General features: G+C 34.8%; 1 protein-coding gene across 1 annotated transcript; it reads left to right on the top strand.

Moving 5' to 3' along the window:
• The first annotated feature begins 17,879 nt into the window (after window positions 1-17,879).
• Window positions 17,880-24,918, top strand: LOC142982994 (protein lifeguard 3-like). The gene is made up of 8 exons (XM_076129752.1): window positions 17,880-18,013; window positions 18,105-18,416; window positions 18,781-18,897; window positions 19,398-19,454; window positions 19,981-20,068; window positions 20,794-20,916; window positions 21,469-21,624; window positions 24,769-24,918. Exons 1-8 carry the CDS (start codon window positions 17,880-17,882, stop codon window positions 24,916-24,918), a joined length of 1,137 nt encoding a protein of 378 aa, XP_075985867.1.
• The last annotated feature ends 422 nt before the right edge of the window (window positions 24,919-25,340 follow it).

The following is a 25,340-nucleotide window of genomic DNA, read 5'->3' as shown; positions in this document are numbered from 1 at the left end:
AACTTATGCGACAGTCAAGACTATACATATAGTATTCTCAGTATTTCAATATCCGATATAATATCAAAATACCCAATTTCATTATAATAATCCGTGAATAATTCTTGTAGTTTCCGCGACAGCCATATTAAAAACAAACAATGTATATTGATGGCAATATGAATTATTTATCGAAAATAAATTGAAAAGCACAACCTATGTACAGTTGAATACATAAATGTGTAATCAGGTACACGCTGATATAAATATGTATCGTCCTTGTGTTATGCGAAAAATGCTTACATATTTATGAGCGTGACTGTACGTGGATGAATATTATTTTTTAGGAGTAACACTAAGTTTGTGTAAGGAGTATGTGCTAAGTTGAATGATAAGTGAATGTCCGTATAGCATTATGTAAAGTTAGCAAGGATGTCTTAGAAAAGGCTTACTAATACCTTTGTTTTGTACGGGAGTTCGATTCACAATCACAATGTACGAAACAGTGTTCTTGTAATTGGGTGAACTATGTGCCTTACATGAATTGTTGTAATTGATCGTATATTAGTAAAACCACGAGTCGTCTTCGAGGCTATTTGATTAACTCCTTTTTAAAGTCTGGACCAAAACGACTATAAACCTGAGAACTTAGGCTTAATATAAAACAATCAACTTACTGAGTACTAGAAAAACTATTAAATTGCTGTTACTTCATCCGTCTAGACAATTTTACATGTTACTATGTACACTTGCGACCAAAAAAAATTGTACGAAAAAATATAATTTGGTCTTTTTAATACATCTCCTACCAACTTAAGTAAAAGGCGTATGAGTATAATATGTATATGAATGGACTATTTGTAATTACACTACATTTTAAATGCAGTGTTTGTTTCATGTATTAAATGGTGAGCTAAATATGCCTTTTGTTTTATTTTAAATACATCTACATATGTGGATATTTTATAAGATACTAACGTAAAGCGTAAAAGATAAAGATAAAAGATTTTACAGGCCAAGTATTAGTTCTATGTGTTAATTCTCGTTATAACCTAACCTAACAAAATCTTTCAATAGTATTGGCGTGATCAAATAATCAAGCAGACAAACTATCGGATTTATAACATTAGTAAAGATACTATAAAAGATAGATGTTGGCTTAGCACGAGATATTATAAATACGTAGGTACGACAGACTTGTCTTTATTGAAGAGCATTGCTTAATCTTGCTCAGTGCAAGTTCTACATTTATTTACGTATTTTATTTAAAGGAAATGAATAAAATAAACACTCAATCCCACAGATTAAAAGCCCTTTTATAATCTGCAATGGAGTGGAGTAAAAGCGACACAAGTAGTAATAAAATTTATCCGAATTCGACGTAAATTAACGGCCGGCGCCGGGGCTCAAGCTTGATTTATGTCGGCCCGGACAAAAACGTACACTGCCGGCCAAAATGTTCGCGTTGAATGGAAGTGAAATTCTATCTTTTGTTCGATTCGTATTATTTGTTTCGAATTTTCACTCTGAGAACAAATCTTGTGTCTCGAGTAGTCTCAGCTCTACGTATTAAACAGATTTATGTTGAAGTTTTTTTTTAACAAAATTAGTCCAACATGTAAACTTAAAAGCGATATAAAACTTTTACAACATTTGTAATATACATCTAAATGCATTTTAAAAAATGGGGCATTCTTCGATCTCTGCCTACCTCTATAAGAAAAAGGCGTGATTTTATGTACATTATAATAATATCTAATAAAAAATATATAATTTGCTAAAACAGATTTCACAGAAGAAAACCAAAATAATGTATCCTTTCATTCTCGTTACATATTTAAATGAGTCCATTTTCAATGAAAACAATACACTGGTATTAATTAGTGTAATCAACAAAGAACCACTTTATTTGATTAATCGTGTAATTTCAATAGTTTAAACTGACTTCACGTGTTTGCGATAAAAAAAAAAAAAAAAATATTAAAATATTGTTGAAAGTGGAGCAAGAGAATTCCTTTAGTCTCTACCTATATCTATGGAAAGAGCGGGATTTTATACGCCTGTTATATCCGAAGATGTAGGCAGAGGTGACAATTTTCGTGATAGAGACTATTGCCATATATATCAGACAACTTGAGCTAGTACTGTGAATTGATGTAAAAATACATTTCTGAGGGGACTTTTTTGATGTCAACCTTTTGACCTAACTTTGCTCACGTCCAAAAATATATTTCTATCATTGAAAAAAACTTAGACAGTAAGAATAATTCTGGTGCTTTTTAAACCAAAACAGTCTGTTTGTGCAAAAAACATAGTTTCTAAACAAAAGAAATATAGTTTACTCCTTGGAGAATTTACTAAATCAAGATAAGTAGATAAATAATGAGCTGTCTCATCAACTAAAAACAATATCTCAATGACATAATCCTTTATATAGTCTATTTAGCACATAATGCTTGAAGATAGAAACAAAAACATCTTGCAATTCGTATCTCTTTACAAAAGAACATCATACCAGTGCCATTACTTATATTTTCCAAATAATTAGTTAGGTTATTGCACGAAATTGCGTTCAGTAATTTATATCTTGTAATAATTCTTTTTTTGTCGCGGGAAAAGTTTCATAATATTCTCTTTATGTGTAAAAACTCTTGAGTTGGATATAAATGGCCGAACTAACATTAATAAATCCTTTGCGACTTTATTATTATTTTTTACTGTTTGTAGGACAAGCGTTGTGACTGCTGATCGAAAGGGCACTGACTCAAGGCTAGATCAGAAAATTTCCTTAGTTTGTCAAAGTAATTAAATGCGGCGAAATAGATCGCTCTTTTTAATGATTATATTTTATAAACGAAACTTACTGTTAAGACTTATTACTTTTTAAACCTGTGTAGCACAGCCTAGCAAAGGGTTTTCCAGTGGATTTCTCGACGCTTGCTTTTCAACAAACAACAGTTTAATTTGATTAAATGAGATTTTAAATAACGATTATATATTTCGGTTTGTTTGTGATGGTCCCTGCGGTGGTTTTAAGGTAACTGCACCAAACAAAAACAGATTAGAAAGTAAAAGTAATTACAATGATTACTTTTATTAATTGCAAACTGGATCTTTAAATCTCGCCGGCAGTGCACCGCTAAATGTATTCCTTTATCATTCATTATAATGAAGAAAATAAGGGACAAAAGATATTTGCAGATTTTATACTTCAAGCGGATTAAGATGAAAGGAACGAAGTACCTGAAGGACGTTTTGTGGCAATGTTCAAGGGAAATTATTAACTTAATTGTGAATATAATTCTCTGTTGTTTGTTTTGAAGATGGTTTGCATTCGCTGCATGAATTTTGAAGATTGTTCGTTCAATCTTCAACGATTTACAAACAGCAGGCTGTTGTCTTGTAGTTGATGCGTCTGTTCGAAGGTAAACGTGTGTACATCAGTTACGTTCCGTACGATCAACTGACTGATACACGCTCGTGTCTCAAACGGCTGCTATGATTTGTCTTGCGTCGTATTGAGTTATACGAAGAATTGAAGATAATAGGAAAGTTTTATACGATAATGTTTCAAAATATTAACTCTACTTCTAACTTGATGAGTTCGTATTTAGTAATAATTTGTTAAATACAGTGACAGTAAATAATATTTACTGTCACTATTTACTAAATATATGAAAATCACTGTCAAATTTCTATCTCATAACCTATCTGATAGATATTGGAAATGCTGAAACCCGGGTTGAGTTAATTCGTTAGACTTACTTAACATCTTTAAAACAATTTTATCCACGGCCGTTAACGCTTTTTTGTTGTTCTTAGAAGAAACACTATGGCAATGCATTTGAAATGTCATACTCTCGATGCTTGACAGTGAATTGTAGAAAATCACGATGCATGTTCACTCTCGATTAACGCATATCGCGATATTATGCAAGTACAGAGGTCAAAACCTTCAGAACACTGAAAGTGACCTGAGATTGCGTGATCCAGTTATTTTTCAACACACGCAACCTCAATTCTGTAATTTAGAAGCAATAAACAAAATGGCATTTTCTTTTAGATGTGGATTGGGTAAGCCTCTTTAAAATAAGATTAGATATAAAGTATAATAGCGGGCTTATAGTGAACTAGCTGACCCGCGCAACTTCGCTTGCGTCACATAAGAGAATCATATTTCCCCGTTTTTGTAACATTTTTCACGGGTACTTTGCTCCTATTGGTCGTAGCGTGACGATATTTAACCTAAAGCATTCTTCGATAAATGAACTATCTAATACTGAAAGAATTTTTCAAATCGGACCAGCAGTTCCTGAGATTAGCGCGTTCAAACAAACAAACAAACTCTTTAGCTTTATAATATTAGTATAGAAGTATAGATAATAGCGGGCTTATAGTGAATAATGTCTGTTATAGTTGATAGACCATGACGAATTAAGAGTTTACGTGAGCTGTTATTGTAATATTATGCGATGTTTCCATTTTTCTGTTTATAACAGAATAAAATGCTAATGTTTAGTATTTAAATGAAACGTTTTTATTATGTGACGTGTTTTTCAGTTAGATGTCGTGTACATTTTTATAATGCTCGAATAGTTAGGCAGCTGAATATTTCTCGGCTGTTAATTGAATTGTGTAATGTAAGAGGGCTAGGTTGTTTATGAGATAGTTTAGCTATGCCTGCAGGATTTTTTTATTTCTTAACAATCGGTCTGTAGTGAAATATTATACAATGTGCAGGAATATACGTGTAGGTACGGTGTGAAAATCCTATCTCTACATAAGTAGTTAAATTATAAGAAACCCTATTGATTCTTCGATAGATAGATAGCGGTAACAGAGTGCAAAATCGGTAAAGAAATCTATGTTAAATGCATTCAGAATACTTAAACAATTCTCTAAACGAAATGAACAATTACAAAGATTGACAAACTCATTGCCCGTTTTCTTCGCTATCTAAGCTTGTCCTTTAGCGAAACAAAGCCTGCATTCCCCTCGGGATGGCGTGATTTAATTAAAATGCAATACAATGGGCGACTCCATTATTTGTGAGATGTCTCGCTGCAATGCTGTTGTTGCTCGAAATCCGCGAAATCTCAAGTAATTCGAGCAAGTAGCAGATAAGACTGTTAAGCCAAAGGCTGGTTGGTTATCGTAACTCGAGTGTGGAAGATGAAAACGAATTCTGGGGTTAATATTTATGTTTATTTTTTGATGCCTTGCATTTTAATTCGTTAAGATTTTGTTAGGGCACTTTTTTGTTGGCAAGGTTGAATCAATGTGGGTAATAGAGTTTAAAAAGTCGTTATAGGGGTTTAAGAAAATACGACTTTGGTTTGCAGGCGGTTTTACCTAATTTTGGATTACTTATGTACATTCCTCACTGAAAACAACAGATAGCAGCAGCAAATAGCATTTAAATGCGACAATTGCAGGCGTCGCGAAGAGCGGTCTCATAACAGGCCTGTCGTATGTTGTATAGCTGAGGGCTTACCTACCGTAAGAAATAATATCATTGTAACGATGATTTAGCAAATTTCCTTCTCTTTCACAGAAGACTGGCTTCACCCAAACCCGCAATCATTAAACCAGTCTTCCATAAAAATACTGGAAGTGCTAATGAAACCTGTCCCCACATTGTCACCTGTAATAAACGAGCACCAAACCCGTCGCCAACGAGTTGAGGACGCGTGCTAAGTAAACGCCGGCCCGACAAGCAATAAGCCCAAATAGATTGCTACTCCATTCCTTTTTCCATTTCAGATTGTCGGTTATTTCGAATAATCACCCCGTCTTGGGTTAAGGGAGGGAGCTTAGGGATGATGTTTGAAGATGAAGCGGACGCGAAGAGTTAATACATTCTCATTAAAGGTCTACGTTGTTTTTATGGCTTGCATCGTGTTAGTGTTAGTGATATGCATAACAATGAATGATTATCACTCAGTTCACATTTTTAACATCAAATCTGTTTCGTCCAGTGTTGTATGCGAAAGTGTGTGTTACATACTTACGTTTCGACTTTTTAAATTGTAGTAAAAGTCCCCTATGTAATATAGAGTGGGATATTGCCATACTCAGTTCCAAGAAAAGTTAACTACCAGGCTCCGGATTATTTGGTCAGAAATGAGAAATTATAAAATGAACTTCACTTAGCTCTGCTAGTTAAGTAACGAATCGAAAACCGCTCCTCTCTCCGCCCTTTTACCCGCTGCTCCTATCACCAAATAGCGTCCTCATCGACTGGATGCCTTCCCAAGCAATGTCAAAACTGGTAATGCTTACGTATTCGCTTTTAGGATTTGTTTTAAGGGTACAAAGTATTTTTACGGAGAGAGCTGTTTGAGACAGGCGCGTCAAACATTTTTTTAAGTGGGGCCGGATTTTTTCTATTTGGAAGTAATTGTTCGAATAAATGAAATAAAGGTGTCGCAAATTGATCATTTGTAGTAACGCGATTGAAAGATAGTTTATTTGTAGGTTTGGTTGTGACGACGTAGTTTTGAGAATCAGTGAGTGTCTTGATTGTGAAAGCAAAGTCCTTTACATGTTTATGAGCCTGGAAAGAAAAAAAAGGCTTACGTAAAGCAGATGTCAACATATAACAATCACCAAAAAAACTGCATTTAATAGGGAAAACCAAACTTTTTTTAACACATTTCTAAACTTCGTTAGTTTTTGTTATTTACTTATGTATTTGTAACCTTGTCGGCCTCTGAGATGCCTTTTAGTAATTTCTAATTTATATTGTAATTTTCTCAATAGTAGTATTGTAATACGCTCGCCCCCTATTACACTTCTGCCTAATCTTTCAATGTAACAAGCGTGATATTATGTATGTATTTCTTATTAAATTTGTCACTATAAATGACTTGTGTAAATATTCCAGTATTAGTAGACTTTGTAAACGCTATTTATTTTGCAATCTCCCTTCTGTTTAGTTAAACTGCGGCATAATCAGCGTGTCGTAGTGGCAGGTGTGACGTAGTGCGGAAGTTGACCGGCGCCGTGTCCGAGAGCCGGGGACTCGCTTCCTCACGCTTCAGTGCTGCTGTGCGAAAGTATTGTGTTGAAACTGATTGTTTGTGTTGATAAAGGGATGAGTATAGTAAGTATGCATGTACTTTTGTTTTATTTAGATTTCCTTTTCTTTTTTTAATGATTAAAGTAAATAAACGGTCAAGGCTTTAAAGAAGTAAACCAAAACAAACAGCGTGGTTGTATCTTTAAACAAATTTTTATAATAAGATTTATCACGATCGACAATAAAAATGCTTTGACTCCAATGAATTTATTATGTACTGTAATTATATTGAGAAAGCGATAGCAACTATATTTCTCTGCTTGCTACGGGTTCACATAACATGACAAAGAAAAGCATTAATATAGGTCTTATGTGAGAAATGAAAACAAAAATATGAGTACAAATCCATGCAAACAAAAGCACACCTTTTACTATTTTTTGAATTTTAATAAACGATTGGGAGCTTACCATTATGAGCAAAAGATCAAATGAATCTATCAACTACAATTCGACGACCAACAATATTTACCACTTCGTTAAAACATGTCGAAAGAACGAAATCAAACGAGAAATCCCAATAAATTCTGGTCACTTTAACAAACGGATTTTTAGTGGAATGTATGAGACAGTGTATGGGACAGGTCAGTTTTTAAAAGTACGCCACAGAGCTTATTCTATTCCCGTTAGCGGCGGCTATCTATAGCAATCATGTTAGAGAGATCTATTGAGAACAGTGAAAAACTTTGAGTCGACGCTAAAGACTAATAAATGACACTAAAATCTTCTACACTGTGGTAAAAGCGAAACACAAGCATAATATCTGATAGTCTAGTCATTAAGTATTCCAATATTAATGTTTTACTCTTCCGCACAGGGTGCTGCTGTACTGTCTACTTGTTAACCACTAGTATTTTATGAGCAACTCAGTTCAATTGCTTGGTTGACTTTTGATTCTATATCTAATCTGATATCTGGTATTCGACAATAGACAACAAATTATTGTAAAAGACCATGTTATTATGCCTAAAAACTTCCCATATCAATCTTATTCTCTAAAACACATAAATATTTCACAATCTAAGCCTTCTCTACATCTTTCTTTATCCCATCGCTGCATGTAGCATCCCGCACACGAGTAAATCTTCGTTTTGTCGTCGGCGGTCGTTCGGGTCGCCATCCGTTTGTCGCGAGTCGCCAGCCTTACTCCGAACTCCGTAGTTTTACTGACGCCGCACGATGCTCCGCACCTCGATTTATTGGCTACCACTTAATGTCTCACTTAATATATGGCGGAGTTAAAACTGGAGAACTGATTTTAGTTTTATGCTTCTTTAAATTTAAGAGCAGAAGGTGGGGTTTGGATTGAAATCTATGAAGAGGGATGTTTTTCTTGGTTGAAAAGCTGAAAATAAATAATGTTCAAATGTGAGTCGTGGGTATCCTCTGAGAATGAGAGAGAACATACAATTTGAATTTACCGTATTGACAAAATTGTGTACTTTGATTTGCTTCAGAAACTGTATAAGGAATTCTTAGATATGCATGATTTCACAGCATTCAAAAACTACCTAATGGTTTGACTATTTTTCTTTACTCCTGTTTTTAAAATAAAAAATATTATCGAACCTAGTACTATTTTGGTAAAGTAACCGTCACAGTTTTCAGTTAGTTTAATACATAGCGCGTTTGACAAACAACAATAAAAGGCACTTGATATATTTTAAGCTGTAGAACTGTCGCTACGCAGAACAGCACTAGGCTTTTAACAAAACAACACTGAACAATAAAATACTAACCTTGTCAAAGAGTTATATTTTTAGAGACTTACTTTTTGGTCTGAATTTCCCATACAGAAATATTTCATCGAATGTAATTTTCCGCCTATTTTTGTTTGCTGTTTAGGGTAGGTGCGTTTTAAAAAACATCATTTTGAACACTATGCAGCGCTGTTACGTAGAAGGAGGTATCTACAACAGTATTCAAATTCTTCAATAATGTAATCGGGTCATTTTAAAGTTCAAAATTAAAAGATAGGGTAACTTATCAAGTAAGATCTAAGTCTGTCTAACACTGTAAGAGCCATACTTCACTAGGACGCCATGGCGGCGTCGCTGACTACGCATCCAAGCAGTTAATATTGAAATGTCATGTTGCCACACCGTCGCCACGTGAGTTAGGTGACATACATTTCAATATCAACTGCTTGGATACGTTGCCAGCAACGCCGCCATGGCGTCCTAGTGAGGCAGGGTCTAAGTCTGTATAGGAACTATGAAGTCAAACAACAAGCATATTATACATTTAGTTCTACACAACGAACGTTTAAACAAAAACAGCCAAGTCTAAAGAGCTCATAAGTTAAAGCAAGCGGCACAGTTCTAGGTATATTCGTAGGCACAAAAGCTAATGGCTACACGATGGTATCGGCACACTCGCACATTAGTATCACCCCACCGCGCCCCTGCGATTGCATAAAGCTCAAATTCATTAAACGTTACAAACTCTTGGTGAGGACACAGAGTACTAAAATCAGTAGGTTTTATAAGATATCAGTCGTTAAGCCTCGCCAAAGGCTTCGGCTTGAACAACCTCGACACTAGGTTGACCAATGACCACTAACCATACGTTAAGAAGAAGTATGTTATTTTGTATCAGTTATACCTTGCTTATGATAATTTCTGCTATTTACTTTGATGCATTGATCTCAGTAATATCTTGCTTACGATAATTTCTCCTATTTATAAATCTATATTGACCTCATATTATGCTAGCTGACAAAAAATAATGATTTTTTTGCCAACCACAAATCTATAATTACTAGCATTTTTCAAGCTTTGCTTAAAGGCAGCCTCTGTTACTAGTTAAGCAAATCATCAATTAAATTTTGTACGTTTTTGTACTTAAAAGTAAATTTCAGTTTGATTCTGACATCAAATGTGGAGCTACTTCATAGAATATAGATGGTTAGATTTTGAAGTTTCACTTAATATTTAGAAATATAGTACCGAGTAATATTTAACCATTCTGTGAAGTTGTATTGGAATTTTCTAGCAGCTGTTTTGAAGTTTACGTGGCTTAACGTTTGCCCTAACTATATCATTACTCTCATATTTTAATGATACCTCAGACTACCTGATGAGTGAATTGCTAAGTAAGGTTTCCCGTTGCCCTACTGCTAAGAAAATCTACTCTATGTCACCTTGGGAATAGGGGGCTGGAATACGTACAACGAACTAATAAAGGGCCGCGCGCAGTCAGCTACATTTGATTTATACACTGAGTTGAATCTGTCCGGCCTTAAGTAGATATAATGTATGTAGTGTAAATTATTATCAGTTTAATAGTATGGAAACTTAAATTATTATGTTCCGGGATATTATTGTTTTGAGTTATATGATATCAAATTATTTTAGAAAGTTTAAATTTTAATGTCTTGGTAAAATTAAAAGACTCAGCTAGTGTAATATGTGGGAGCATTAATTAGAATACCAAATTTGTGTACCAAAATTAACTGCGAGTTGGATTCCATTGAAACTGTAAATCACGACGCAAGCTTTTTAGCGAATAAAAGAATAATTTCCGAACCATTAATAAAAGGTGGCGTGATTTTCTACTTTTATCGACTATCGAAAACAGGTAGCTATTGAGAAAGTTTTTATGAAAATCTGATCAGCGCCTCTAGCGGGCGCCGTTGAAACTAGTTTTGCAGTACATTTTAAAAGCGCTACAGTTTTCAATTTTCAGTCTTCTATTAATCAAAGTGAATATCGGACGTGCATAACATTAAAAAAATAGTTAATTATAAAAAATGACGATTTTTTCAATCATGTAACTTGAACATGAACCTCGAATAAAAACCTGTCTTTAAATCAAAATAAAAGACTCGTAACTTCAAAATAAATGTACAGCAATTATAATAATAATTAAAATAAAGTTCAAATCTAACATTTAAACAACAAAGCAGTCTGATTCAACGGCTGTAACGTCCAATTTATTCTTCGCATTAATATTTTAATGTTCAAACTCGAAACAAGAAAACTTGGACGAAAAATACTTTTCAAAGGAATGTCATAGTTAATTTCTGCGTTGTCTCAGCGCCGCACTGGTGTTAACGGTTTGTTCATACTACTCCACTATTCCTGTATTAAAATCACATACTAATATATCGCAGTGATAGCCGAGTGGTTTAAGTTGGCACCTCCCACGCAATAGGTCGCAGGTTCGAATCTGAGGCAACACACCAATGACTTTTCGAAGTTATGTGTGTATTAGAAATAATTATCACTTGCTCTAACGGTGAAGGAAAACATCGTGAGGAAACCTTGCATGCCTAAAATTTGTTTAATACATTTATTGAAGGCATGCAAAGTCCCCAACCCGCACTTGGCCAGCGTGGTGGACTCAAGGCCTAACCCCTCCCCCTCGTTCGGGAGGAGACCCTTGCCCTGCAGTGGGACAGATATGGGTTATTAAAAAAAAAAAAAAACTAATATATCGAATAGTTTATGAACATCCATCAACTGCCTCCGTGGCGCAGTGGTTTAGGTCACCACGCCAAGACCATTGTGTCGGGAGGTCGGAGGCTCAATTCCCACACGGAGCAAATTCTATTTGCGATCTATAAATAATTGTTTCGGTTTTGGTCGTGCTTTGTATCCGTTGTTTGTATGTTTGTAAAAGTCCTCGCAACACGAGATCAATTTTGACTGCGGGAGTTGACTTAAAAAAATAAGAAATATAATATAATAAGCGAGCGTCTCAAAGATGGGAGGCCTTGAGAACACCATGCCGGCCAAGTGCGGGTTCGGGTTATGCAGGCCCTCAAGAAATGTGTTAAACAACTTTTAGGCAAGGTTTTATCAACATGTTCTCCTGCACTGTTAGTGACAGTGACAAGTGACAATTATTTCTAATACACACATAACTTAGAAAGTTCAGTTGCCTTCAGTTCCAACCGTCGCGTCGACCACTATTAAGATTAAATAAATATGTAAATGCTGGGCGATAAAAATAACTTGCTTGCAATTTGTATCTCCGTTAGAACCCTTCTGCGATATTATTTGGAAAACCACTTAAAACCCACTCTGCCTTCAGAAGGAACAAAGTGATAAAATATTCCGTTTAAAATAAAGTTGAGGAGTAGCAACAATCCGAGGCTTTTATTGTTCTTATTATCTCGCGAATCTTGTTTACACCTTACCTTTGAATTAGGCCTAGTCTGTTTGATAGCGGCCTGTATATTAATGGGACACGGCCCGCTCCGGCCTTGCTCAGGTTAACTACAGCAAAGTTGCATACATATATTATAATTATAAATATCATTAGACAACTCACACACGATTGTGTGATTTAAAAGTAAGCAAAGCTATATGGTAACCAGCGGGTTTATCACGTATCTCAGTTGACAGCTAGTGTACGTCAAATTGATGGTCATTATTCAGTACATTGCTGCTTTGACGTAACGTGCTAATAACCGTATTCTAAGGGAGAAAACAATGTACATTGTACAGGGTAGTGTCTTTCAAATATTTGACAACTGAGATACGTGATAGCCCCCCAGATAATTGATAAGCATACTTATACACTTCCAAAAACATACTAATATAGTTAAATTTACAGCCAAGCTAAGAACGACTACTAGTGCCTATCACACAAATATTTGTACCGGGTGGGATTGAACTTACCACACGCGGCGCTACGGTTGTTGCGGCGAGGTGACCAGTGTGACCCCGTTAACCACGGCGCCATACGTGCAGTTAAATATGTACATTCATATCTACATACACAGTACAGGCAGATCTCAAAGACTGTCCGGTGTGGGGCATTATACTGCAATTGGCAGGATACTAGTTACAAACGCAAGAAATAAGCTATTGGTCTATTGCTGCATTTTTTTAATTCGTCTCCGATAGTATATACTTAGTATAAGTAATTTTAGTTGTGTGGGCATAGTGTCAATTAAATATATTATTTTTTGTTGTGTTTTTTCCAAATTTTGTTCATATTTGCTACGTAACTAACTGGAAATAATTACTCCTAAACATTTCATGTAGGTATATGACGTATATTATTCATCACTATAATAAATTCCAAATTCCTATGATTTATTCGTCAACACACAGATCATTTTTGAAGTAAATATATTGCAGAAATGAAAATTCTATATTTTTAACCATGGTTTAAAAGTTAGGCAATGCCGTGCATTATAAGGTTAGGAAAATATATAGAGGTTCTTTTGCTTGACAACACGTGATGGGGTCCGTTTTCAAGGTTTTTATGGTGTCAAGGTAAAATGGACGATTTTTTCAATGTGTTTATGGGATTCTGAGAACATTTTCTCCCACCGATGGGAATAAGCAAAGCATGGTAAGGGTTGTAAATTGGATATTTTATTTGTCCTTTGGGATGAAGACACCTCTGTTTTGCTAAATTTATTGAAGTCTTTACCGGTAAGTGCGAGCAAATGTATTTTGAAGTTACGCGTAGTCAGTGTCTCTATTCTAATAAGTCGCTAATACCTCTATATTACTCAAACGAATTATTACCTACTATATGTAACAAGATATATGACGGCTGAAAACGTAAAATAAAAGGTTGTAGTCAAATTTATTTTCAGTTTCTTATTATGATCGTTAGTTTATAGACATGAAATGATTTATTTAATTATTTGGCATATCAACAGCATAAACACAAAAGTATACAGAAAGCTCACGCCAATTATAGACATGCACAACATCTATATTATTCTATATGTAAGTAACATAGAACAACATACAAGAATATAAAATGTAACTTATAAACTATACCTTATATCTAATAGGAACTGTAATTATAACATAATTTAATACAAGTGTGTAGTTAAAAAGATAATAACAAACCGCACCTCCGGTGCAATACTGTCACTTTTGTAAAAAATGCAAAAAAGACTTACGTATGTAGTACCTAATTGTCTCTATGCACCTCTCAAATTATTAATGCGAAAGTAAAGTTAAAAGTCGACGTTATAGTATGAGCTATTCATCTTATCTATAGATATCTTATAAAGTCATTGTTGTGTGAGGTTTTAAAATTTTATAATGCTTCTCCTGAAAAACTACATTTTTGCATAAGTGACAGTGTTGCACCGGGGGTGCGAAACATTGATTTCACTCCAAGCTTACAAAATTAATTTAACAATGACAAACACATTGGCTTTGCCAAAACCATGAGATGTTAATATCATACATGTCATATTAACAAAGTATTTATATCAAATAGGAAGTTTGGAAGACGATTAATAAACTGGAAAGACATCAAAAAGATCCAATGTTTGGTAATCTCCTGAATCTGTAATCTCTCGACGACAACCAGTCATGCAGGAAATAGAAACACTATGTCGTCCCATTCATGGAATATAAAGTGCACATAAAACTTTATTCCCCTAAACAAAAGGTGCCTTCTTAACTGAGTTGCTAGTGAGGACGGCTTTTGGAAAATGTTCCTATTTAAATAGTAGTAGTTTTGAGAAAGAAATCGGTCGCAGTTTTGTTCAAACTTTTCGTAGATGCACTTTCTTTGGTAAAATTTTCTCTCAAAAAAGTTGGTTTTAACAATTTTAAGTGAATCTTTTATGATCTTATGGTTATAATTTTATCTTCTTATAAATGATAATGATACAATTTTGTTTTGCATTTATGTGTAATGTGTTTCAATTCAAGTTGTTTCTGATTCTGGTTATAAATACCTAATCTGCTTTTTATTAGTAAGCATTGAAAAAAATATTCTTCGGGTCGTTCTTATACGAAAATTTCTTACATTTTTTGCCGACACCTTTCTACGAAAATCGGCGTCTAAACCTGGCAATCCTGTTTTCTACTTAAATGTAAGACCGAACACAGTTTGCGTACCAATAGCTTTAATAGAATTGTTTCTGAAACGTTCTGGAAAGGCCCCTCCTATCCAATTTACTAGTTAATACTGTTTGCAATCCAGTATTATTTCAATTAGCTTTTTATTCCCTTGTAATTGCTTCTAGTTTTGCCTTAATTAGATATATTTTTGGCTGTTACAACGGTTTGTTTTGAATTTTTAGTCGTTTATAATTGTTTAACAAAATATAAAGTCCCGTGAAAATAAGTTTTGTTTTGTTGAAATGTTTGCATTCCGCTTAAAAATCATTTACACCGAAAAAGGAAACACTAAATCTTGTACAATTTTCTTATAATCTCTATGTTTCTAAAAAATGCATAATGTAGTATAATAACAACTCAAATGCGAAGTAATTACAAATAATTTGTAAAATACAATATTAAGTTAAATAAAAAGTTAATCTTCTTCGCCTACCCATTGCGAACGAGGCGAAAGTGAAGTACGTATGTTAATTATTTATTTATCACTCTCTAACATCTATAATTAAAAACAAACATAATAAGTAATTCAAGTATAAAACTACTAACAGACTCAGCAAATCAAATTCATTACATTCTCTGCTAAACAAAATCTGTAGTACAACAAGGTCCCGTGGAATTAGTCGCGCTTATACCAATTTCCGTCGGCAACCAACTTGTCCCTTATAATCCTCTTCAAAGTAATAAGCTTTCCGCTTTTTACATGTCATTTTTCATGGTCATGTTACGTTGGTCTTTTTTGGTATGTATTTGTGTGAATTTGTATATTATTATGTAAAACAATAATCACTCGCTCTAACAGTGAACGAAAACATAGTGATAAAAACTTGCATGCCTTAAATTCGTGTTATACATTATTTGAGGGCATGCAACCCGTACTTGGCCAGCGCGATGGGATAGTAATGGGTTAAAAAAAAATCGGCTACTAAAACCGTCAACTTCTTGAAGACTATGTGTAAGTGGTGGAGTCAAGGCCTAACCCTTCCTCCATTTTCGAAGAAGTCTCTTTCGCAGGAGTGAAACAGATATTTTTGTGGAGTGGGTCGATACTCGATAGTGGACGCCAAGATCGAGGTAACAAAATTAAGCCAGGTAAAATTGTATTGAACTTTTTCAAAAATCATTTGAGCCGCAGTGGGCGTGTGTGAAGCAGCGGCCATGTTACATCAAAGATATAAAATAGCTAAAATCAAGCGCTATGACTTTCAAAACTATGAGTGAATAGAACAAACAAATATCATTTTAGTAGTGCAAAACGAGGCTTTATGCATATAATAATATGTAATATCAGTATGTGTGCGGTTCCAAACTTTAGTGAAACAGAGAATTCATGCACGAATGCAAAGCTAAATTCGCTTCATTAGCAATCGTGTTCCAACTGTTTTACCACCGAGGCGGTTAATAATACTATTTGAATTTAACTTATGGAAAGAACCTAATACATTTTGTCATACAGGACCGTCGGTTACAAGCAAAACACGACGTATATAACTGGTACTGCAACACAAAATAGCTAAAGCAATGTCTACAGTGTCTATATGTAAACAAGTTAACATTAAGTCAGGGTATATCATTAAAAAAGGTTTTAAATACGACATAAATTGTCACCCTCAAAAAATCTAGGACATCCATAAATCCATCCAACTTCCATAAATCGACCGAAATGAATCGCGATTTCTTCAAAACCTAAAGAAAACAGCTCAATTCAAACAAGATCATACTTTGTACTAGCATACAAAAGGTGGTTAATAAATTACTTTCTACCATCGAACCACTCATGGGGACAATGATAGGCCAACATGAAAAGATATGAAAAATGAAACCTCCATACTTCGGCCTAGTGACAAAAGCTCTTGTGTTGGTCGAGTGGCCCAGCTAAATGGATTGGCGTGCCCTTCTAATGGCCGGGATAATAGGGATGAATCCAATTATTAAGAAAGTGCCAAGTTACTATTTCTATCCACTTAATGTAAGACGTGATTTTTTCGAAGGTTTCTCGGAAAAATTGTTACGCCTGTGGTTGAAGGACAGTTGAACCATGTCCAGCAAATAGGCATTATGGGAATCTTTACCAAGCTAAATAGCCATTATGACTATCTTCCTGCATTGTTGAAGAATTATAGCAGCGTTACATACATATCAAAATATATCGGCTTAGCCTTTGTTCCAAACTTTGTTGGAGTCGGCTTCCAGTCTCACCGGATGCAGCTGGATACCATTGTTTTACATGGAGCGACTGCCTATCTGACCTCCACAACCCAATACCTGGGTTATAACACGATACCCTTTCGGTAACACTGGTTGTTAGACTTTCAAGCTTCTGACTACTGTTAGCGACTGTCAAAGATCTTCGAAAATGACAGCCGGGACCCACAATTTAACGTGCCTTCCGAGCTTCCGAAACACGGAGAAACTCGATATGTATAAGATGGTCACCCATCCACAGAACAACCTCGGCAAGCATAGCTTAACCTCAGAGATCGATCCGTGCAGCTGTTGTTAACTAAGCCACGTGCTCCTCATACATATAAAAATATTTTTTGAAATCTTGTTCAACGACGTAGAATAATTATAAAAGTTATGTATGTATTCAAATATGTGGATAACTTTTATAATTATACGTCTGTAAATCACCCAAATTTTAATGGTGTAAACAATAAATCGTTTTCAAAACACTCTTTCTCTAAAAATGTGTTCATGACAGTCATATCACCTCGTATTAATTAACTCCTTATTCTTTAGCAAATTAAAAGAAGAATAAAATGTCAGTGACAGATTTATTTTGACACTCTTATATTTACTTTATTTTTGTATTTATTATTCTGTTTATAATTTTACCAAATTAAATGACAAATTCTTATACAGAGAAAGAAAGTGCAGAACAAGATGATGATGATAATAAAAATGTTGGAAGAGAAACAACAAATAATATTACAAACAGCAAAGAAAAAGTGCCAAAAGGACCAGACAACATGGTTGAAAAAACCGAAACGATGGCAGAGAACAACAATACAGTAAATACTGAAGCTTTAGAGCCAACAATTCAAAAGGACACAATCATAGATATAGCAATAACAGAAGCTAACGAAACACTTCAAAGTGTTGACAAAAGAGAACGAATCAAATGGTTCTATAATCAGCACAATATATTTACGAGGCACTTGTGGCAGCAAGGACGAAAACCGGTGCAGATTTATACACAACAGACTTATCCACAGGGGTATCCTCAGGATCCACAGCAAGGGTTTCCCCCACAAGCTCCTCCACAGGGGTTTACACCTCGGGATCAGCAACCGCAGGGTTTTCCACCTCAAGGTCATCAGCAGCAGGGGTATCCACCACCGCAAGGGTATCCGCCGCAGGGCTATCCTCCGCAAGGATACCCCCAAGAATATTCACAAGGGTATCCACCACAGGGGTATCCACAGGGTTACCCAGCGCAAGGCTACCCACAAGGCTATCCTCAACAAAGCTACCCACAACAAGGATACCCACAAGGATTCCCACCACCAGGACCTCCTCCAGGTCGAGTACCAAATCGAGAACCGATTTGGGCATTTTTTAGTTAGTATTGTTATTTCCAGAGTTTCATTATTTTACTATTTTTTTTCTAGTATATGCAGCAATGTCAAATTATATTTCTGAGTCTTACGTACTCAAAATCTTATAATTGCTAGTAAAATATGTGTTGAAAGTTTAATCTCCAAATATAATTAATTCATTTATGTTATGAGACTTGATCAAATAATGAAATAGCTATATGTTTATCAAAAAATATTCTTCTCTAAACATTGGTGAGAAAAAATACGCAAAGCAGTACTTTTTACTATAAAACAATGATGTCGATCTTTGATTCAATTTAGCTGCGCCATCATCATTTCAACCCGCACCTAGCGATCAGCCTTTGACCTACGATCCTGAATCAAGGAACTCTTTCGTCGCATTGGTGATGTCAATTGTAGCTGCCATGTTGCTTGTTACTGCTGGCTTTATTGTCGTTGTATTAACATCGTGAGTTCTTTTGAATATTTATTATCTTATAGTATCTAACAGGCATATAAGACGTGTATGACAAGATGTATGGATGTGAATGAGGCAAGGGAAGTTTGTAAGGATCGTTGCAATTTCGTTCTATGATCTCTGGCTACTCTTATAGAAATAAGTTGTGATATTATGAATGTATGTATGTATCTTAAAGGCAGCTGTTTATCTTACTGTTGCTTATAAGTAAAAAGGATAGAATATAAGGATTAAAGTAACAAGATTCCTATGTACGTTATCCTACATCTGTTAGTACAGTCAGCTCCAAAAGTAGCTTAACAGCTTCATATTATTTTTAAAACCTCTGTATTACGTAACTTGTTATGTTGTGGGGATTATACAAAACGGTACTAAATCTTAAAGAGCGATCAGTAGTATTTGCGAATATTAAAATTTGTTCTAGATATGGAACCAACATAGTGTGATGTCATTTTTTATTTGACTTATTATTTGTTATTTTTCTTCAACAGCGAGGATTTGAGAGAATTCTTTGAAGACGCAGGCATCTTTATCATGATACCAGCAGTGTGAGTAATATTATGCATTTCTTTTTAAATAGGTGTTTTGTTGTAGTGGGAGCAACGACAGTTTATACGACATCGGATCAGGCGTTAGGCTGTGACTTGCATGATGATTGATGAGTCTTTGAAGTAGAATCTGATGTATTTATCGATTTTAAACTTGTAAACATAATATGAAAATGTAACGGGGCCTAGACGCGATTGAAAATAAAAATTTATTTTATTATTTAAAGGAATATACACAAACTTAAAGCATAAAATACGGCCAATTATAAGGTTTCACTAATAACAGCATAAATAACTTTTAAAAAAGACTAACTAACCAACGTTTGACACAAATGAGTAAGAAAAAAGTTAGAATACCGCGCTTAAGATCCACGGGCTGACTGAGGAGCCAGTTCGTGAAAGAAGTAATTTGATCGAAACGTGACCATCGGGTAAACAAATAAGGTGTTCTAACCTTGAATTTTCAATCGCGCTTAATACTTAATATATTATGATATAATCTGATGTATGTTTCTTCTCTTTTCAGAATCGGGTTGTTGATTTGCCAATATGCGTTTATGTGCTCACCATGTGCTCGTAACCCACCTTGCAGTATTTTCATTCTGATTCTTGCGGTATGTTATATTTTATAAGTATTATACGTAGTTCAGGTGACAATATTTGTGTTCTTAATAGATATTGCGTCTTGCAACTAGTTGTTTAGAATCTTTCGAAACTTGCATAATCACTTGGCACTTGAGTGATCGATACACAGGAACACTCTCTGTATCATGATCTTCATAAACTGATAGAAAACTAGATTATGTTGCTGGCTTACTCCCGACAGTTTCAAGTTCAAGTAAGTTAGATTCAAACTTATAACAAATTGTCACCGTCAGCTGCATAAGACTAAGGGTCACTGATACTCTATTCTGAATTTAGTATACCTCCGGCACCCGCGAGCCTTTCATACGAGGCTCTGTACTAAGTTGTTGGACTATATTGATAATAAATGCCTCCGTGGCGCAGTGGTTAAGGTCGCCACGTCAATACCATTGCGACGGGAGGTCGTGAGTTCGATTCCCACACGGAACAATTATTTGTGCGATCCACATAATTGTTTCGGGTCTGGTTGTGCTTTGTGGTGGTGGTTGTTGTTTGTTTGTTTGTAAAAATCTCCGTGACATAAGAGCAATTCTTAATGCGGGAGTTTTCTTTTAAAAGAAGAAAAAAAAATAGTATGTTTATTTGATCTAATTGAATATGAATTGCACTTGTGCCGCGGGGACTTGTTTTTTATACTGAATTTAATATACCTAAAGTATTATGTTGTTAGACTACATTGATAATGATTTTACAGGTAGTATGTATGAGTGTTATAGCGGCAAAGATATCGGCTCATTATGAAACTAAGATTGTCGTCTATGCTTTCTTTTCGACTGCAGCTATTGTCGCATGCTGTGTTGGCCTGGCTTGTACTTCGGTAAGCATACATTTTTATCCTCCTTCATGCATTTACTTTAACAAGCAATGATAGTCGGGTGGTATTAGTTGACACCTCCATCGCAAGTAATCGATGGTTCGAACCCGAAGCAACACAACAATAGTTTTCGAAGTAATTATGTGTGTAGTAGAAATAATTATCACTGACACTAACGGTTAAGGAAAACATCATGATGAAACCTTGCATTTCGAAAAGTTGTTGGACACATATCTTAATAGCATGCAAAGTCCCCAACCCTACACTTGGCCAGCCTGGTGGACACAAGGCCTAACACTTCCCTCGTTAGGGAGGAGACCTTAGCCTTCATAAAAAAAACTAGAAATGCTTTATTGTTTACTAAAAAGAGTGTAGTCCGAACGCCAGGTCGGCAGGTCTTGGGTTCAATTCCCAACTTAAATACAGTACTGTTCCTATTTTCACTTGCAATATTCTCTTTAGTTGGTGGTTTGTAACGCACCTGATATATGACAAACGGCTTGCTTAGATCAAATATAAATTAATCCACCTAATTTTTTTCTGTATTTTTTTCAGTTTGATTTCACTGCCTGGTTGCTCTACGTGGTTGTTATAGGGTTTGCGTTTTTCGCTATATCTATGGTAATATTCATGGGAATGATGATCACGGGGACTTATATGAAACCAGTGCATTTAGCTATACTGATTGTAGGGACTTTAATACAGACTGTGGTGAGTATCATACTATTTAAGATATTTCGTATTTAACACTAATAGTAGAATGTAAGTATGATGAAGCCAAGTATTATCCGTATGTTAGTGATAGTTAGATGTAGTTTATTTTTTTATTTTTTGGGCTTTTTGAAACAGGTATTTGTTTTCAGTTAAGATCTCGTTAGTTTGGGTTTAAATTACTGTGTATGAGTTGTCCAATGATATGATATTTTATAAGTTGTAACTCTAGTTTTTTTATGCCAGTTTTCAAAGTTATCGTCTTTGTAGAGTAAAGCATTCTTAGGAGATTGAACCTAAACCAATAACCTAACTACTGGATTTGGTATTGGTAATTTGTATAAAAAAAAATCCGATGCTAAACGAAAACCGTTTATTTATCGCCAAGGAAATTGCTAATAAATATAAATTACGGTTTCAATATAGGCAAGACTGAAACTTGCGATTGTTTTTTACGTTCCCCCTCTCTGTAGGCTGTATTTCAATTATTTATTTTTAGTCCCCAATTTTGTTATTACGAGAATTTATACACTAATTTAGGGAGGGATGAAGTAAAGTGGTTCGTTTAGTGACGATCGCCAATATTCTCTTTTACCCAATTTATTTTGACGACACTTTATTTTCCGATGGCCACTTTACTATTTTGTATTTTTGTGACGAAAAATTGTATTCTTCTTTTTAGTTGCCTTGTCGTTTAGTTCTGATTTCGTGGTATATCCTTATATACCTTGCAATCATTAAAGTATTGGGGCTACTTTCACAGCCTGTGAATTAGTGTCAATTAAACTATCTGCCAATAATGTGGCAGTAAATGTTTGTAAACAAATCTCAGAATTTCATCATAATACGACTGTTGATATAATTTTGTTGTATCGTCTTTTTTTTTTAAATTGTGATTAGAGTCTTTGTATAGAAATGTTGAGTATTTAGAAACTATAGTGTCAGTATTTATATTTTTACTGTACACCAGAGTAGATAAAGTTTAAATGTATGCTCTAGCTGTTACATTTGAGTTCTACTTGTAGTTTGGTTACATTCGAGTTTTTTGTCAGTGAAAACAGCAAAATTCTGACTAGTTTTCACCCGGAATAGACTGTATAAATATGTTTTAAAATATCCCCTTCCCATAGTACTTGAGAGGCAGTAACCGGATTTTGTCGTGCGTGTAAATTCAACGTCCGACTAAAATGTATTCCGACGGAATAATTCACAATTTCACGTGTGGTATAGTTAGGTGCAGTCAGATATTTTTAGGAAAATACTAGGTGTAATATCTTTACTGAAAATAGATAATGATTACAAAAATGACTTTTGATAATATTAATCACTAGCTGACCCACGCAACTTCGTTTGCGTGCATAACAGAGAATGGGTGAAATTTTTCCCCGTTTTTGTAAAATTAGTTACTGGTACTCTGCTCCTTTTGGTCGTAGCGTGATGATATATAGCCTATGTCCTTTCTTGGATATCAAAATATCTCCAGACCAAATTTCATGCAAATTGGTTCAGTAGTTTAGGCGTGATTGAGTAGCAGACAGACAGAGTTACTTTCGCATTTATAATATTAGTATGGATACGCTGCAACTTTTTAAAAAGCTAATTACAGGAAAACGAAAGTATAGAAATTGAGTAAAAAGGAAATGTAGAAATCGTGTTAATTGAACAATTATGTAACTTTGAGATACGGTAAGAAAAGAGTAAGTATGCTTAAAGGGCTATTCTCTTATGTATCGCGCGTCAGAGATAGAATAGTTGTTGCGGGTCGAGTTGCACTTTGTGTCCGTTGTTGTAAGTTTGTAAAAGTCCCTGCGACACGAGACCAACTCTTAGTGCGGGAGATGTTAAAAAAAATGAAAATTAGTAAAAAGATGCTAGGCTACTTATAAGGCTGCCATCTCCACTAGGTTTACAAACTCTAGTCTACCTACGAGAATATTAAAACTAAGAGTTTTCACGGTCACGTAACTTTAACTGGACTTGAGACTTTGAAAGCCACACGTAACAAAAGTATTTAGACTGAAAACATTAAGAAAAGTTGTTAAAACGAGTTTTGTTATGATTTATTCGACCTTTGCGCCTTTGAGCTCACCTCAACCTTTGAAATTGAAGGAATACGATTGTATTTTAAATTAGAGACGCATTTAGCCTATGATTTGCCGCATGTAGTTTGTGACGTAAATAAAAGACTAAGTCTAGCACACACCTGACTATGGTTGGCAACAATTGATCCGCTGCAATTTTGGCCGATGTATCATAGGTTAGGTTAACCATAGCGAACATATTAAACGAAACATTTAGATTTAGGTTTGTATTGTTTCACCTTGGTCGATAGGTTTTGCATTCCTTATCCAGTTTTATTTAAACAATACTTTGACGTCAAACATTTCAAGTAACTAGTACAAAACTGTATACAATAAAAACGTTCCTGTATAATATAGAGTAGTTAACTCTAAAGGTCTCAAAACACAATTTTCAATTGAAACTCACTGTGTCAATAAACCGAAGATATTTTAATAAAAAAACGTGCTCATAATTATTAAATCAATAAACAGCGGTAACTGGGTTGATGTTAATTGGCCGATAGCCGCGATAAATTAAACTCTAGGGAATATTTCATATAAAATACTGCAGTAATTTGTCGCAAACTCTTTGCTCAGTGAAGTCTAGCCTTATTTTATGTAATAAAGGTGTGCATTGTTGAACTAGTTTAGTAAGACATAATGATATTACGAATGCGAAAGCCTTTATAGAGGTATTACGCTTTCACGACTAGGCCGCTATAGAATTACCTAAAAAGGTGTAATATTTATTAATTCATTCAATAAGATGGCATATTTAAAAAATTAAATGTTACATAGCAATTTAACCTTCAGTTAATGAATGAGGCAAGGGAAGTTTGTAAGGATCATTTGCGGCGTGTGTGTTTGTGGCGTTCCTTGGTCTCTGTCTACCCTTATGAGAGAAAGGCGTGATATTATGTATTTACGAATTAAAGAGGGGAGTAGGTACCAAATCTTAGTAAGATACGAAAAGCTGAAAAAGTAGAAAAAGATTTACCATTGCAAAATACATCGACATATACTTGAATTGCTCGTAAAGTAATTATAGTGTTTGTTTTTAATGTATTTTACTCTATATTTTCAGATGTTAGTGATAGAACTCCAAATGATTCTTGGCGGTAAAGCCGTGGAAATAGGCGAGAGTGACTACGCGATGGCCGCTTTCATGCTCTACACTTCTATAATGGACATATTCATTAAAATGGTACAAATATTAGGGCTATTAGATGATTGAAATTTAAACAAATTCGTGTAGACAGACAAGAATAGCAGGTATATAAGTCTATTGAAAGCGGACTATGAATGGAAAATATATTCGTCGTATTTTGAAAACAATGGTTTTACGCGTGAAGTATTAGAGCACAAATAGAAGTCTGTATTATAGTTTCTGACATCATTATGATTATAATTATATATTAATAAGAACCACTGCGAGATTTACTCCAATCATTGCTGTGTTTCCATTCCGTCTCAGTAGCATGAATTTATACGAACTTTACTATCGAGAGTTTGACGTTTAAAATGTCATTGTAAAATTAGTTCCTTTGGACAACGCTAGGGGCGCTGATCACTTTTACGCACATAATATATCACTTTCCTTTTTTTCATTTTAGACGACTTTATTATGTCTCCTAACGCTTTTTGTTTGCACTTTCT

The sequence above is a fragment of the Anticarsia gemmatalis genome, chromosome 23, assembly GCF_050436995.1.
Source record: "Anticarsia gemmatalis isolate Benzon Research Colony breed Stoneville strain chromosome 23, ilAntGemm2 primary, whole genome shotgun sequence".
NCBI classification, from domain to species: domain Eukaryota; kingdom Metazoa; phylum Arthropoda; class Insecta; order Lepidoptera; family Erebidae; genus Anticarsia; species Anticarsia gemmatalis.
Note: the sequence above shows the minus strand (reverse complement) of the source record. Positions and strands in the feature narration are given on the sequence as shown.

Bases quoted from the DNA above. Each gene is read 5' to 3' on its own strand.
- LOC142982994 (XM_076129752.1), top strand. From the start codon at position 17,880: ATGGCAGAGAACAACAATACAGTAAATACTGAAGCTTTAGAGCCAACA. The intron at 18,014-18,104 runs GTTCTATAATCA...ACTTATCCACAG, and splicing joins AAAAGAGAACGAATCAAATG to GGGTATCCTCAGGATCCACA. The intron at 18,417-18,780 runs GTACCAAATCGA...ACCCGCACCTAG, and splicing joins CAGGACCTCCTCCAGGTCGA to CGATCAGCCTTTGACCTACG.